This window comes from Frieseomelitta varia, unplaced genomic scaffold (assembly GCF_011392965.1).
Source record: "Frieseomelitta varia isolate USP_RPSP 00005682 unplaced genomic scaffold, Fvar_1.2 scaffold_265, whole genome shotgun sequence".
NCBI classification, from domain to species: domain Eukaryota; kingdom Metazoa; phylum Arthropoda; class Insecta; order Hymenoptera; family Apidae; genus Frieseomelitta; species Frieseomelitta varia.
The window spans coordinates 161,224-177,352 of NW_025109996.1; the positions used below are offsets into that span (position 1 = coordinate 161,224).

Consider the following 16,129-nt stretch of genomic DNA (forward strand, 5'->3'; position numbering starts at 1 on the left):
ATTTCCTTGTTGTTCTGTAACTATGTAATTTATTGCTATATTATTTAAGGAGTAATGAAGTCATTAATGAAATGACTAATTATTAAGTCGATAGCGCAATTCAATTTTAAAGATATTGCATATTGTGTATATAGGTCATCCAGAACAAACTTCATTACTTGATGTATTCCAATTAATTCAACAGTAGTAATTAAGTATTGATTGAAAAGCTTGATTTTTATTATATCTATATTAGTAAGGATAGCACAACTTGTATCATTGGATTTAAAAAAACATTCTCACACGTGTGTTTCATTATTTAGACTATCTATTAATTAATTCTTAGTAGGAAGAAAACTTGTTAGAGAAGATTGGTTTCGTAATAAATTGGTATTGAATTCTTCTAAATCTTTGGCTCACTGACCCAAAGGATTTTAATATTTTGATGTGAAAAGTAGAATTGCAGTTATTCGTTTTTAGGAAAATAATTTCATACTCTAGTTTTCTTGGTAAGAATGCACATAGTAATTGCATATAGGATACTGAACTTTTTTCTTTCAATATTAATTTGAATATTAAGCAAAGGTTGTCCAACTGTTTGAAAAATTTTTTAAACAGCTTCTATTTTAAAAATACTAGTTGAAATTAGCGTCATGTTATAAATTGTATTAAAAGTTCTTTTTGGAAAAACTAGAATTTGCATAGATTCCAAATCTGTAATTTGATCTAACTATAGCATGATATGTATTGATCATTTGTTAAGACCTTCAAAATATTGAGACGCCTTCTTTAAAATTAGTTAAGAGAAGCAATTCAGGATAATTGACTATCAAATATAATGCCAAGAAGCTCGATAAATAGTGACTGTTTTATTTCTCTAAATAAAACAGTTAAAATTTAACTGTTAAATAAAGCTTTAAAGAGGCACTCAAATAAGATCTATTGAAGGTTCTGAAGCTTAGTTCTGTAATTCAGTGCTTTATTTCAAGCTTTATTCTGTAATGTATCTTGGATGGTAATAAGGTTCAATCCTTTATATAAGATAGTAAGACAAGTTCTTAGCAAATTAAGAATTATTTAATGAATTACTAATTACAAGTAAGATTTTCAGTTTTGAGGAACTTTGTTTTCTATCATGCGTGGTGCATGGAAAGTTATTGATTTTTAAAACATGTATTTTCACTGAGACTATAATTTTTGAAAATTTGATTTGATTTGATGCCTTTTCAGTATTTATAGCAGCGACATGTTTTTATTGAGAACGTTTTAAATGAAACTATTTAAATCCGTTTTAATATCATGTTATATTAGAATTTTCAATCTATAACTCACCAGCTTTTCGATTAATTTGTACAGATCAAATTGACATCTTAACCTCTTGCACTAGTAACTGTTTCGCGGGCCATAACGAGTGACCGAAATCCGTATATGATTCCTGGCTTTCTTTCTCTTTTGAACTCGTCGGTATGATATCATTGGATAGAAATTATTAAGAAGTAATAAATTTATTATTTGTTTTGCCTGGATTATATTTCAATATACTTAAAATTTAGAAAATATTGCAATTTTGGGCCAAATAATTTCGACGTGCGTGGCAGATTATTCCAGCGTAAGAGGTATATTAATATTATATTATATCCTACTTTATTATAACTAGTCTGATAAGTAATTAAAGAAACGTTTATTATCGAATAATGAATTCCATTCATAATAGTAAACTATACCAACATTGCAAAGGAAGATTTATTGTGTTAAAAGTATCATGTACAATGCATTAAAATAAATAAAAAATACAAATGAGTATAAATGAGTAGGAAATATTTATTTATATGTCTTTTTTATAATTTTCCCTTTGGAATCAGATTTTCTGGAATCCCATAAAATATTGTGGCTTTTTTAAGTCTTTTAGTACTAATGTTTCGGTAATTTTTGTTATTAAGTTGTTACTCAGCAGGATTCGAGTTACGATTTTTAAAAAAAGCTCTTACAATTTTTAATTGTTGCAACAGAAAAGTTTATTATAAAAGTCTGTTTCTTAAAAAGCAAATAATTCATCAATAGCAATGAAAGGAGCCAGCGTTAATGTTCCATTGCAATATTTTGAATGCATTTTGGAATGCATGTTAGGCATATAATTCTAGAAAATTATGATATATCACTACCTTGGATTTAGTTCGTTTGTGGATATAATTGAACGTATTATTAGCTTCTTGGATAATTGATGAAGTTATCAACGAATATATTTTACAAGTAAATTATATCGTTATAATATTACAAGTTAATATTAGAAGTCTGCTCTTTAACAATATTTACTTTCAACGAGACTGATCATAGTTCAGAATAAGGTTGTTATCATAAAAGGAAGATGGACGTTTTTTTTTCTTTTGAAAATGATTGTGTACTCTTTCAATATCAATTTACTTCGATCGATGATCGTGACATTAGTTTCATTTGCATTATGAAGGAGATGGCCATGATTTACGTTATTGTCGATGTCGTTATTCTGTGGCTGTCGTCGTTTCTTATTTATAGCTGCATTAATTAACTACGTAGCCTTCTTGTTTATATACGAAACAGTTTAGGTTACTTGAAGATATTCGATATTGCGTGTCGTTGTAGATTATAAATGATTCTAATATTTTAACCCTCATCCTTGTGTCAATTTGATATACATATTTTTCATACAAAATCCGTGTAAAATGTGTAAGATCACAACATAATTAGATATTTGAAAGTAGGTTATACGCAATTGAATAGAAATTTATTTTATTTACTGTTGATAATAGAATTTGTAGATTTAACTATTTATCTTTTTATTGTTTTACCATTATGTCAATTTGACACTAAGAGAAAAATTAAATTGGAGAAATAAGAGACAATCGAAGGTTAATAAGCTAGGTATTAAATAGATCTAAATATTATATTTAGATATTTTAATTTTATTTGTTTTAGATATTTTACATTTAGATATTTAATTTTATTAAATAGCTCTAAATATTATATTTAGATATTTTAATTTTATAAAAATAGAAAATAAAAATTTACTTTCATTTCCCCACCGATTTTATAAAATTCGGAATATAACTGTGACTCTTTATTTAAAAAATGTTTGATCATGCAAAAGTATTTGCGCATTTAAGTATTTGAGGTGTGTCATGAAAACGAAAAATGAATAAAATGATCATGATCAAATGATAGAAAGAGAATCAGTCTATACAAGATGAGTCAGATAAAATATTACAAGCTGTCGACAAATTTTTTTTTTAAATTCATTAAATGGTACCAAGAAACTGATTGTTTTGAAAACAAGTGATGCTTATGAAGTAATCGGTAGATGCTGTATTAATAGGTAGAATCTATTAATTTCTGGTCATTTAGTTGAAACGCTGTTTGATATTCTGAAGGAAGTTATGGGATGGAAAATAGTACTACTTGAAAGTATCACAGAGTAATAAAAATAGATATATTCTGTATTTAAGTTCAATTTATTAAATGTTCAAAATAATGACCATTTACTTCTAGACATTTATTTAATCTTTGAATCATATTGTGAGTTATGACACGAATAATGTTATGCGAAACGATATAATTCAAAAATTCAATAAACGTTTAGAAGATAGATAACAGACATTGATATGGTATTCCATTGAAAAAGCGGATTTCCATTTGACCCACTACTTATTATCTCAAAAACAACATCACCTGTTTTCTAAATAATCAGCCTCTTGGTGCTATTAAATTAAAAAAAAACAATTCGTCGATAATTGTTGTACTTTGAGAGAAAATAGCTTGTAACACTTTATTTGACATATATAACGAATTAATCACATTTATCTCAAATAAATTTTCTTTTCCTATTATAATGTTGTCTTTTACTATAAGTTATAATACTATTTACTATTATTGTCTACTCAATATATTTTAACAAGTTTGGCAAATTCTTAGAAATTCGTTGTTCATACAATACTTTTCGTTAAAAAAACCGTGTAATTATAAAAATTTACTAATAATTAATAATTAAATTTAATTATTAATTAAAAAATAAAAACAATTAATAATTAATAAATAAATAATTAAATTTATTTAATAATTAATAATTAATAAATTTACTATTGAGCACATTTGAAAATACAAATTATCAAGCAGCAAGACTTACCTTATGATGGAACTTATGATATATTATAAGAACAACTATTAAATAAAAGAAATGTCTATCGTTATGGATTAGAAAGAAAACGTTTTTGTGAGAAATCTTTGAACCAGCATGTAAATTTCAATGTGAAAGGAGCATAATGTTAATTTTTTCGTACGATACAGACAGTGTTTGATATGAGTTCATGAGTGCATAACAGTTTTTTGAAACTGACATATAAATTCAAAAATTAAACTGCAAATTTTACATACAGCGACATACTGCGACATACCACAAATCAGGGAATACATCAATCCAGTATTACGACTTAAAAGTGTGTAGAAAATTTCAAATCGTCTGCATCTATTTAATTAGAATTCATTAAAATTAAAATTGAGAACAGATTTACTACGATTCGTCGTTTGTATGCATAGATTTTACCCAAATTGAAACTCATTCAAATAGCGTATATATCGAACATCACATCTAATGACTATACCCATACCCAATAATACCTACAGATTCGACATCATGTTTCATAAATTTCAATTCTCCCCAACTTTGATAAAATTCTCTGATAAAAACAAACGATAACTAGAGGGGAAGAAGAGGCATGAAAAATTTAATTGAGTTTTGACTGAACTACGAAACTGAAGACGTTACAGTGCAATTAACGTGATAAAGTTAAAAGGTAGGCCTAGTTACTTTGTTTACGTACACCAAAGATTTCTAGAACAGGATACAGACTTAGATTAGACAATTGTTTCTTACAACTTTGATTAGACAATTTAGACAATTTGTTTCTAGTTTTAAAAGTTAAATTAACAGACTTTACGTTACCTTACTTAATTTTGTTTTGTTTCGTTTTGTTATTCAAGGCTCAGACAAGCTAAGTTAAGTTAAGTACAGATAAGGTGCTAAGGTGTAAGATTAATTTGTATCAAGATTGTATGGAAATTGTAAGTAAAGAGTCCCCCCTCCCCTCTCCATAAGCTGCAAGGAAATGGGAGGTAAATAAACTAAACTAAACTAAACTAACTAGTTAAAACAAAAGACAACCAGAGACCTATTTTCTCAAGTGTATGTCGCGTTTCCTTTCTAAAATACGTGTGCAACGTGTATCGACTACGTAACGAGTTACATATATCAAGCGTGCTCGAAAGATTTCGAGACTAGTCCAAAAGATCTACGGAATTCACAAATTCTGCCAAGTTCTCCTACGTGTCCGGCGTAATGAGTACACATCCTGTCGTTCCATCGAGGATTCTTCTGTTTTGCAGGCCTATCACGGAGTTGGTAATCGTCCCAGCGTATCGTCGAAACGGTACCCAGGTACCTCGAAATCCAGGTCGCCCAATTTTGCAATTGGCAGTCGGCCTGATCTGCTACAGAGAAGTTTGCCAGCAAGTTTCAATCGTCGACTATTGCCAGGTCACTGTATCTATCTATCGGTCATCGGGTTACATTCTACACTTTTCCCTCGTTTTTTCTTTCTTTATTCCCTCCTATCGTCCTTCCTTCTTCCTCGTTTCTCTTCTCGCCACTGACGTTGAATCTTTTCTTCTTGTTCTCGTTCGTTATTCTCCGGCCGAATCCGGCTCGTATTTTCGACATCAGATACAGTTTTCGAGTCTTCTGTTTCTCGGGGGAAGTTCACATCGGAGTCTGTGACGTGACGAGAAAAGAGAACTGATTCTCACGCGAGGAATTTAGTTTCGAGGATCGGATTGGTTGTCGAAGTTCCGGAAGTCTGGAAGGGAACTGTCCAAAAGTGTTCATATTGAAAATTCTTTTTGTTCTTTCTCGAATAAGATAAATGAAATATCATCGATTAACTTCTTGTGCTGGAATGACGTGCCACGCACGTTGAGAATTTTTTGTTCTAAATTGTAACATTTTTTCAATTTTAAGTACATATATTTAAATGTATCCCAGGCAAAACAAATGATAAGTTTATTGTTTCTTAATAATTTCTATCCAGTGATATCATACTGACGAGTTCAAAAGAAAAAGAAAGCGACAAATTGTTGTATACGGTTTGGTCACTCGTTATGGTTCGCAAATCAGTTGCCCGTACAAGTAGTTAAAAGATTTTTTTTCTCTATATATTTTTCCAATGTACAGCAAATTTTATTAGGAAAAGAAAGGTTCTAACTAATTTTGAGGCTGAATTAAAAAACTCTTTAAATACTTCAGGCATTAATATTTTATTGTTTTAAGAAAATAAATCGAAAACTTTGTTCCATAGTTTAACGAACCTCATTACAGTGTATAAATATCAACAAATGCTAAAACATTCCATCTATTCACATTACGATCATAAAACTAACGTTATAAATAAAAACTGTACTGTAATATATTATATATTACATATAAAATAACAAAAAAAATTTTTATTTAAATTATCTTTATCGAGTAGGTAAATATTCTATGAATATTTAAATTATCTTTATCTAGTAGGCAAATATTCGATAAATATTCTATAAATATTTAAATTATCTTTATCTAGTAGGTAAATATTCTGGTTTTATACTCTTAAATTGCTATGGAGATATTATCACCGTTCATAAAAAATAAAAAAATTTGATCTATATGTAAATTAAAAAGACTTTAATTATAAGACTGAACTTATTACTGTACTTAATTAACAAGACGTTAGCATCGTGTCTTACTTGAGTGAAATTATTTCATTAACCGAACATGTTATAAACTCAATTTTTAATTTCTATCATTTCAAAATGAATTTTATGCATTTAATCAACATCTATTTTATTCGTAGGAAAGGTTTGCATCACTATCGTTGTATACCATTTTTTATCTCAAGTAAAATTATTTTCAATGTTGTGTTAATGTCGTCACTTAATTTACACATTTTCTATATTTATATCGGTCAGACAAATAAAATGTAAACTCTTTTATGGTTACAGAGGAGAAGTGCAGAGATAACGGTGGACAGTGGAGAACAGAATGCTGTATTTGTCCGCATTTCCGGTGAGTGAAACCTGCGCTACATTAAAAATTCAAATGAACGTTGACTCATTTACTTTCTTAAACTATTGTTGCTTAATTTGCATAATGAATTTGAAAATGAAATTGCAGAGATGCTAAATTTACTCGAATTAAAATTATAAAACATTCTTTTCTTTATTTATAAGTATTTATGCGACACAATTCGAAAAAAACTTGTATGTTTTTCACATTCATTTATTAATTTATTTATTTTCTCAATTGTTACATTTATTTTATTAATTATTATTTATTTAGTTAAAATTTATTTATTTGTTGATTAATGAAACAGTGCAATTCGAAGTAATGAAAAATTCGTATCTTATCTATAGTTTACTATAATTTATTCACAATGATAAGATTCACAAGACAAAATTCACGATAAAAGATATTTATAGAACGTAACACAGCGTGATATGAATCAGGAAGAGCAACATAATTCATTTTTACCGACCAAATTATGAAGATTAATGAACAGAAGTTTCATAATTCATGAAGGATTGCCTCTGTAACATTTTCGTTACGTTTTTCGGTTTGTTGCTAATTGAAGTATGAAATATTTGTATTTATACAAGATGCGTTATGATAACATGTACAAGGGATAATTCCTCACAAAATAATAAGAAAAAAATGTAGACTAAAGTTTTTTTAATTTGAGATTTCATTTTCGAAGAAATTGAATTTGAGGATTTGTCAGATAGACTTGATGTTAATTCTAGACGTGATAGAATAAAATAGTTAACAAGAGGGAAAATAAGTAAAAAATATAGAATGAAATTTTTGTGCAAGATATTTCGTTTTCGAGAGAATCTAATTTGAAAATTTATCAAGCACATACATATGTACCAAAGTAATTTTTTGCGAAACGTATTCAAAGTGTTTATTTTCTTGAAAATGAAGCTTTAAATGAAAAAAATTCATTCTACATTTTTTACTTATTTTTGCACGTGGAATAACTTCCTGTTAATTATTATTTTCTGTCACGTTCAAAATTAGCTAAATTCAAGCATACTTAATAAATCTTAAAACTTGATTTTCCCGGAAATAAAGTCTCAAATTAAAAATTTTTATTTTATATTAATTTTATTCTATATTCTATATTATTCTATATTCTTAATGTTTTAATATTATTCTTAATGTTTTAATATTATTCTTAGTTCTTTATGAGATATCATTTTCTATCCGCTGTACATCTTATTCCGACGCATCCTGTGTACTTAAATATTTTCGTTCGTCTAAAATTTTTTCATTTAAGTTGTTGTTTTCGAAAAAATCGTAATTCGAAAATTTATCAAGTATACTTGAATTTATTTAATTGTGGGTTAATAGAAGTAGCTAATCTGTTATGAGATTATTTGAGAAAATAAGTAAAAAATGAACAATAAAATTTTTCTGTTTAAAGTCTCATTTTCAAGAGAATAGAGTTTAAATATATTCAGATAAGAATTGTCTTAGTAAATGTGTATTGTTGTATTTAATAAATTTTTAAACTTAATTTTCTTAAAAACAATATATCTTATGAAAAAATTGCATTTTATATTTTTGACTTATATTTTGACTTAGTTTCGCATATTTTCAATAATCTTTCGTTCTCTATATTAGCTACATTTAAATATAGTTGATGGACTTTCAAACTTGACTTTCTCGAAAATTTTAAGTAAAAAAATTTCGTTCTTTCTTTTTAAGTTATTTTTTCACGCAGAATCACCCCGTTCTTGGTTATATTTTGAATAATAAGACACCCTGTATAAACAAATATAAATAATTGCTTTGATTAAGGATTATCGTTTTTTTATCTCTCAATCGTTTACCTTTTATTCTCTTTGTATATACAATCGAGTATTAGTTTATTCCACAAAAGTTATTAATCGAAATATTTAATGCGCATCATTATAATTTTATTAAGAGTATTTATCGAAGAATTATGAAAGCGTATACAGAAATTTATAAGTGTATCATTTTATTGTTAAAATGTTTGCATGAATGTTCAGAAAATATTTACACAAGTCCCTTGTGATTTTTTTATCTGTTACATGACAAATAAAAGAGTTATTTAGTTAGGTATTTAGAAATGTGTAAGTGTAAAGCATATTATTTACAAATGAAATCAAGTATAACTATATATTTATATAACATAAATATATAAATATACATATATTTGTGAACCGGAAGTTGTAGTACAACCACATTGGATTTTACATGAAAAAATAAATAATGTAAAATAATTTAATATAAAATTTTTCCATCCACAATCAAGAAAATCGAGTTTGAAAATTATGAAACATCACGGAAACATATCAAAATACGGTTACTCAATCTAAGCGTTAAAAGTATTATTTAATTAAAATAAAATTGTACAGCGATTTGATAAATTAGAAAGTATATAAGAATCTGTTAATTTGTGTTTAATTCATTACGTATGCAACAAACATTTGTCGTGTCATTTTAATTATATCATTCTCAACGAACAGAAACAATCAAGTACAAAATAATAAACCAAGTTGCAATTGTACGCGTATCTCATGAATTTTCGAATTAACTCGATTTTCTCAAAAAAACAAAGTCTGACCGAAAAAATTTTATATCAAATTTTTTGTTTATTTTTTCATAAACAATATGAACAATTACAAAATTTTAATAATTGCAATTGACAATAGCATACATATTTTGTTTATTTGATGCACATTTTTAAATAATAAGCACTAAAGTAAATAATGAAATTCTGTATCATATATATAAATGTCGAAACATTAGTTTTGTATAAAAAATGAATATATTTAGATAAGATCTACATACATGACATTAACAGAAAATTCTTTTATATAATAATTCTTTATACATACTTAGGACATATTACAAATAATTTAATTTTATAAAATAAAATATTTATATAATTTTATAAAATAAATATTTTTATAGCATTATAATAATATTATTATAATAATAGTATAATAATAGTAAATATATTATTATAATAAATATTAATTTATTTTATAAAAAAGTATATCAAGAAAAAAGTTATTCGAAAAATAATACGAGATTTTAAGTAAACGTGAAATATCTATAAAATGTCTATTTAATATTTAACCCATAATTTCAACAATTTTTTAGTAATTTAAAAATATATATTCTGCCAGATTGATATTTATATTTATCACACATCGCAATAAATATAACTTAATTAATTTTTAAATAAAATAACAAGTTAAAATCCGCGACTGCTGTCTTCATATTTCCAATTATCTGCAAATTTTAAAGTAGTCTGTCAACTTATATAATGATGATAAAATAACCATTATATAAGTTAAATTACTATTTAACAAGAAGAAAAAGAGAAAAAAGATTTAACGCCATCACGTTATATCTCTTTGTTATATCAAAAAATTCCAATTCTCTTTAGAAATAAATGAAAAACGAATGACTGACAATGAGAACAAGGTTTTTACAAAGAATAAAATTCAAATGATTCACGAGAGAACAGCGACCACTGCGTTATTAAAGCATTATAAAACAACAACAAATGTAAATCGAGTCTTTTGTTGCAATAGAATCTAATCAGATTGGATAAAAATACAGGACATGGTCGATTTTTTCCCATCGCTGCGCTGTGGCAATGAATCTGTTGTATTTGCAGTCATGAATTCAATTCGAAATATTCGCGAGAATGATAAAACAGAATTTCATCATATAAATGAAACTGGTACGGACGACTAAAATATGAAGTTATTATTGAACCGTTTGAGCAAACCGTGTACTAGCATCTAGATACCAACATAAACCTCCGATTCCTTGGGCGACCCACCGGAAGTTCGTTCTTGGCAATTCAGAAGGAAATCGAATCTAATTGGCTACAGCCAGAGTTGGACAAAACGTAATCTGATAAATGACCAACGTTTATAATTAACCTCGAATCAGAATATTGATCGCCGATTAATGAATAGAGGAAGTGATCAAAATTATTAATTGTAGAATTATTGCACTTTTGATTATGATTGTAGTTTACTTCTATCAATAATACTCTATATATTATTTATTTATTATATATTATATTATATTCATATATATAATATAATTTTTTATATTTATATTTAATTTAATTTATATTTAATTATATTATTTGTAATAATGATATTTATATAATATTTATATAATATTTAATTATATTTAATTTTTATATATTATATTATACTATACTATACTATACTATATTATATTATATTATATTATATTTTATATTATATAATTATTATTTGTGTTGTTTTGTAATATGCATAATTTTATCAAAATATGTTCAAAAAAATTTTCCATCAATTGAATTTCTTATGTATATTGTTCTTGAGTACAATCTTTTGTACGATTTGATAGAAATGAACTTCAATGATAAACTTACCGAATGATCAAAATTTTGAGATTTTTTATTATGATGCGCACTCATTCTTATACCAAAAATATAGCGAAAAACATAGATTTTGATAAATTATTTTAAATTTAACAATATAGATATTATTATGCAGCAAAGGAATACGCGTAAATATTGTCTCTAGTTTACTAGTAGGTCTGCTATTTAAACTGCATGCGATTTAATAATAAAATTTAATTATATTGAACAGCACAACTCTGCATGAATAACACGTTTGAATGTGTCATAGCAATATGAAGCAACACGTTGCAGATTGTAATAAAATATAAATTATCACTTAAATGATTTACAAATTGCTGATTGATGATCAAAAATTACAAAAATTAATCAAAATTACTGATTTATTTGAACAATGATTAATTGATTAACGATTACGATTACTATGATTATTATTTAGTAACTGATTACAAAAATGATTACAAAGTAACTGATTACTCTGGCTACAACTAGCTTTTGACTTTGCTATAAAAGGGAAAAAGAAAGAGAAAAAAAGCTCGCTCTCTTCAATCAAATTGTGACCCTGTATACTATTAACAAATGCTCTTCAGTACTATGAAAGACGTTGATCTTCAAGTCAATCATCATTCTGTACATGAATTCAAAAATAGATTCAATACAGACTCTCGACTAAACAGACTGGTTGTTAACCTATTTCAACGAGGCTGTGTTACATTAATTTGTAACACAGATAGAATGAATCAACATATTGAGGCACGCTACAGTGAGTGGTGCAGCCAACAATCTCGCATTGAGAAGCACGACTCAACAATCATTATAGTTCAAGTGCTCCTATACAACATATCTAGAAGTTTTGTTTTTTGATAAAATTGGAAATTTTTATTTTTTAATAATTGCAGGCAATAGCACGTACACATTATTTTATGTTTGCGTTTCATAGCAACGTCAAGACAAGTAATAATAGATGATGAAAAATTTATGAAAATTTTCGCATGATCCAAAGATTTATTTAAATTTTAGTTATGAAATAACTATGATTGTTATTTTATGAAATGACTGTTATTTTTCCTGTTTCGAAAAAATTGTCATAAAACAAAAATTTGTATACAATCAGTCGTAAGGAAAGTGAAACTGCTCGTTTCCTTAAATTATGCTAGTCGTCCAAAAACGTTGCAAATAATTCAAATAGCCTTTGAAGATATTGTCATGGATCATTCAAAAGTTTATGAGTACGTGTAACAGATTTAAAAATAACTGAACATCGATTAATTTTCGAACTTTGAGTTATAATATCAAGTTACACTCGTGATAGGAATTATGGTTTTGATTTGAAAAAAAAGAGCAAATTGTACTCCTATGGAACATAAATTTAAATTTTCAATTTTAATTTTTCAAATTGAATATTAATGAATACAAATTATATATAATGATTTCTATGTTTTACGTCTGAAACTATGCAACATTTTATAATAATTACTGTTTAATAGTTATTATAAATAATACAATTTCATAAACTTTTATCATTGTGATTCTTCTAAAGTCTTGGATGAAGTTTGAATTGCAAGAATAATTTCACGAAATGTTTTGTATCTATATTACGAGGAGATGACTTGTCTTATTACTGTTAATATTGTTATATTAGAAACATAATTTTATTAAAATTTACTGACTTATAAATACTAAATATTTAATTACATAAATTCAGATATCTTCGAAGAGGGAATAATGGAATCCAAACATAATGAAAGTAGTTATTAGAAATAAAAAAATGTTAACTTACAAAGCATATTTATTTTTAATTTATAGCTTAAAATAATGTTATTGTACTGCATACTACCAATTTTTACGAAGAAAGAGAATAAAAAAATTAAAAAATATAATTACAATTAAAATTTTTACTGTTATAAAACATTGCCTCATATTGAGAACACCAATATTGGTATCCATGTTCCCGATATGGAGAGATCGTACGTTAATTTAACAATACCTAAAAACGCAATGATGATGACGAACTGTACGACATATATTTAAAAGCAATATATTCGAGATATTTTTAAATAATATTATATAAAATTTATAAAATTTCGATATATTTTTGTTTAACTTTTAAAATATAATTTAATTTAAATATTATAAAATTTATAAAATTTCAATATATTTTTGTTTAATTTTTGAAATATAATTTAATTTAAATATTATATAAAATTTATAAAGTTTCGATATCTTTTTTAAATTTTTAAAATATGATTTAATTGAAATATTATATAAAATTTCGAGATATTTTTTTTCAATTTTTAAATCCGACCAAAGAAAATTTCCCCATATTGAATACCTTTCCTCTACAACGAATCGTTACAGCGTGAAATTAAATTAGAAAATAAAAAAGAAAATAGTTGAGTTGAGATTACAGATATCCAGTTCGATGAAAAAAAGGTTTACGAGCGCATTGATGATCTAGGGAGAAACAGCGTGTTTCCCACAACGCGATGCGACGATACCAATAAACGGTAATGGGGTCTCTGTGTTTGCTACATTTATCTTGTCTAATGAAACATTCCTGCTCAATTGACTGTTTACCGAACGTGCGGGTTCGTAAATCGTTAACCTCCGATTTCGTGATAGGATTTTCTTCTAACCCAAACCTAACCCAAACTTTTGCCTGCATTTTTTTGCGCTTTCTCTCTTTCTCTCGTTTATTTCTTTTTTCTTGTTTTCCTTTATTTTCACCTGCAACATATTTATACCACGGCAGGGAAACATGCAAATTTACAGCAAATATTTAACTTTTAAATATTGATCCACATATTTTTTTATTATCTCTAAAAAAAATTAGTAATTTGCCATAAGCTTGCGCAGAGTGTCTTCCCTGTATGAAGAAATCTGCCGATATATTAAATACTAGGTCTCTTCCGAATGTGTAAATTCTTTCTGGATCTTCTTTCAATAATTTAATTAATAATTATAATTATTTAATAATTATTTTATTATTTAATAAATAATTATAATTATTTAATAATTATTTTATTTTAATAAATAATTATAATTATTTAATAATAAATATACAGCTGTTTATTGTTGTTTGTTTTACAATTACACTTATCGCAACATATTTTCAAATATAGAAATTTACTTAAAAATTTTAAAAACTTACTATATATATATTGATCGCAAATCTTTTTAATTCTTTCGATACTAAATTATTTGTACTATTTTTTTAGTACTACTTTTTTACTGCCTTATAACGGAAGATTTATTTTTCTTCATTTTGCAATTATTGTTAATGCAACAACGTAGAAATGAATATAAAGAGTTATTATATTACGCATGAAATGTTAATTCAAATTTAAGTCGACTGGATGTCGACTATGATCAGGGTTTTGTTAAAATTATCGACGAACAGGTTTCACCGACACAAAAATTCACCGATGACAGTTTCGATCGACGTAATACACTTTTCTCGAATTGATATAAAGCGTAACTACAATTAGAAGCGTACTACAAATAAGTCAGAAGAAATAAATTCAAAACTCAATTAAAATGACACCGTTTAATGCGATACGATATGCATTTGTTTATAAATTTTTCAGAAATAAAAATACAAATGTAAATGTATTTTATTTTGTTATAATTAGACTGTGAATTATTTACGCGTTTTTTCATTCTCATGGACATAATTAAAGCCGGAATATAATTAAAATGAAATAGAAAATTGTTTCTTCCACATGTTGTTAATACATAATTAATACTCTTCTTTGGATGTTTTACAATATTTTTGCATATTATGTGCGCGCATTTTTGCACGTTCAATTTTTCCGTGAATGCATAAAAATCCGCTATAATAATGTGCATATACATATACAAATAAATATTATAGTAGTAATAATGTGCATATACATATACAAATAAATATTATAGTAGGCACACGTGGCTATATATTTTTTATTAAATTATTTTTGAAATCTGCATTTTTGTTTTTGAAGAATTTACGAATAAATGCGTATGTTGTCATGTTGAACAGTATTGTTTCAATTGCTCTTTGGATTTAATTCGTTCGAACTTGTAATTACGCATTATGTCAATTCGAATAAAGTGTATTATATCGGTCAAAATTGTTGTTAATAAATTCTGATGTTGGTGAAAATTTTCGTGCTAATGAAACTTGTATTGCTGACTATCTTTGAATAGGATATGTCTCACATAGATTAGATCTAAAACACTATACTTGGTGCTAGAGCCGAAAGGATAAATAAATATGTCAGAAAAATTTTTGTGTCGTTTCATTATTTCTTAACATTACTCGAGAAAATCATTCGTCACATAATTCTTCAACTGTATAAAAAAGAAGTTTCAAGTAAGTCAAAAAACAACGACTCTCCAAACACACATCCATCCTGACCGCTGAAGCATACGCGATACTTGAAGCACTACGGCACATCCATGAAAACAAATATCAATCAACGGTAATCTATACAGATTCATTGACTGCAATAAACGCGACAACAAACATCAATAGCAACAAAAAGAACGAAGTCATACAAATGATCCAGGAAACCTATACCGAACTTACTAACGACCACAAACATATAATAATCACCTGGATCCCGTCACACCAGGGAATCGAAGGAAACGAACAA

General features: G+C 26.5%; 1 protein-coding gene across 6 annotated transcripts in view; it reads left to right on the top strand.

The window, feature by feature from the left end:
• Positions 1-16,129, top strand: part of LOC122528853 — a 175,201-nt gene that overhangs the window by 106,282 nt on the left and 52,790 nt on the right. For all 6 annotated transcript variants that reach the window (XM_043654425.1, XM_043654427.1, XM_043654426.1 and 3 more), the window contains exon 2: positions 7,039-7,102. In XM_043654425.1, coding sequence (XP_043510360.1) covers positions 7,039-7,102 — 64 coding nt within the window. The remainder of the gene's footprint in view (positions 1-7,038; positions 7,103-16,129) is intronic.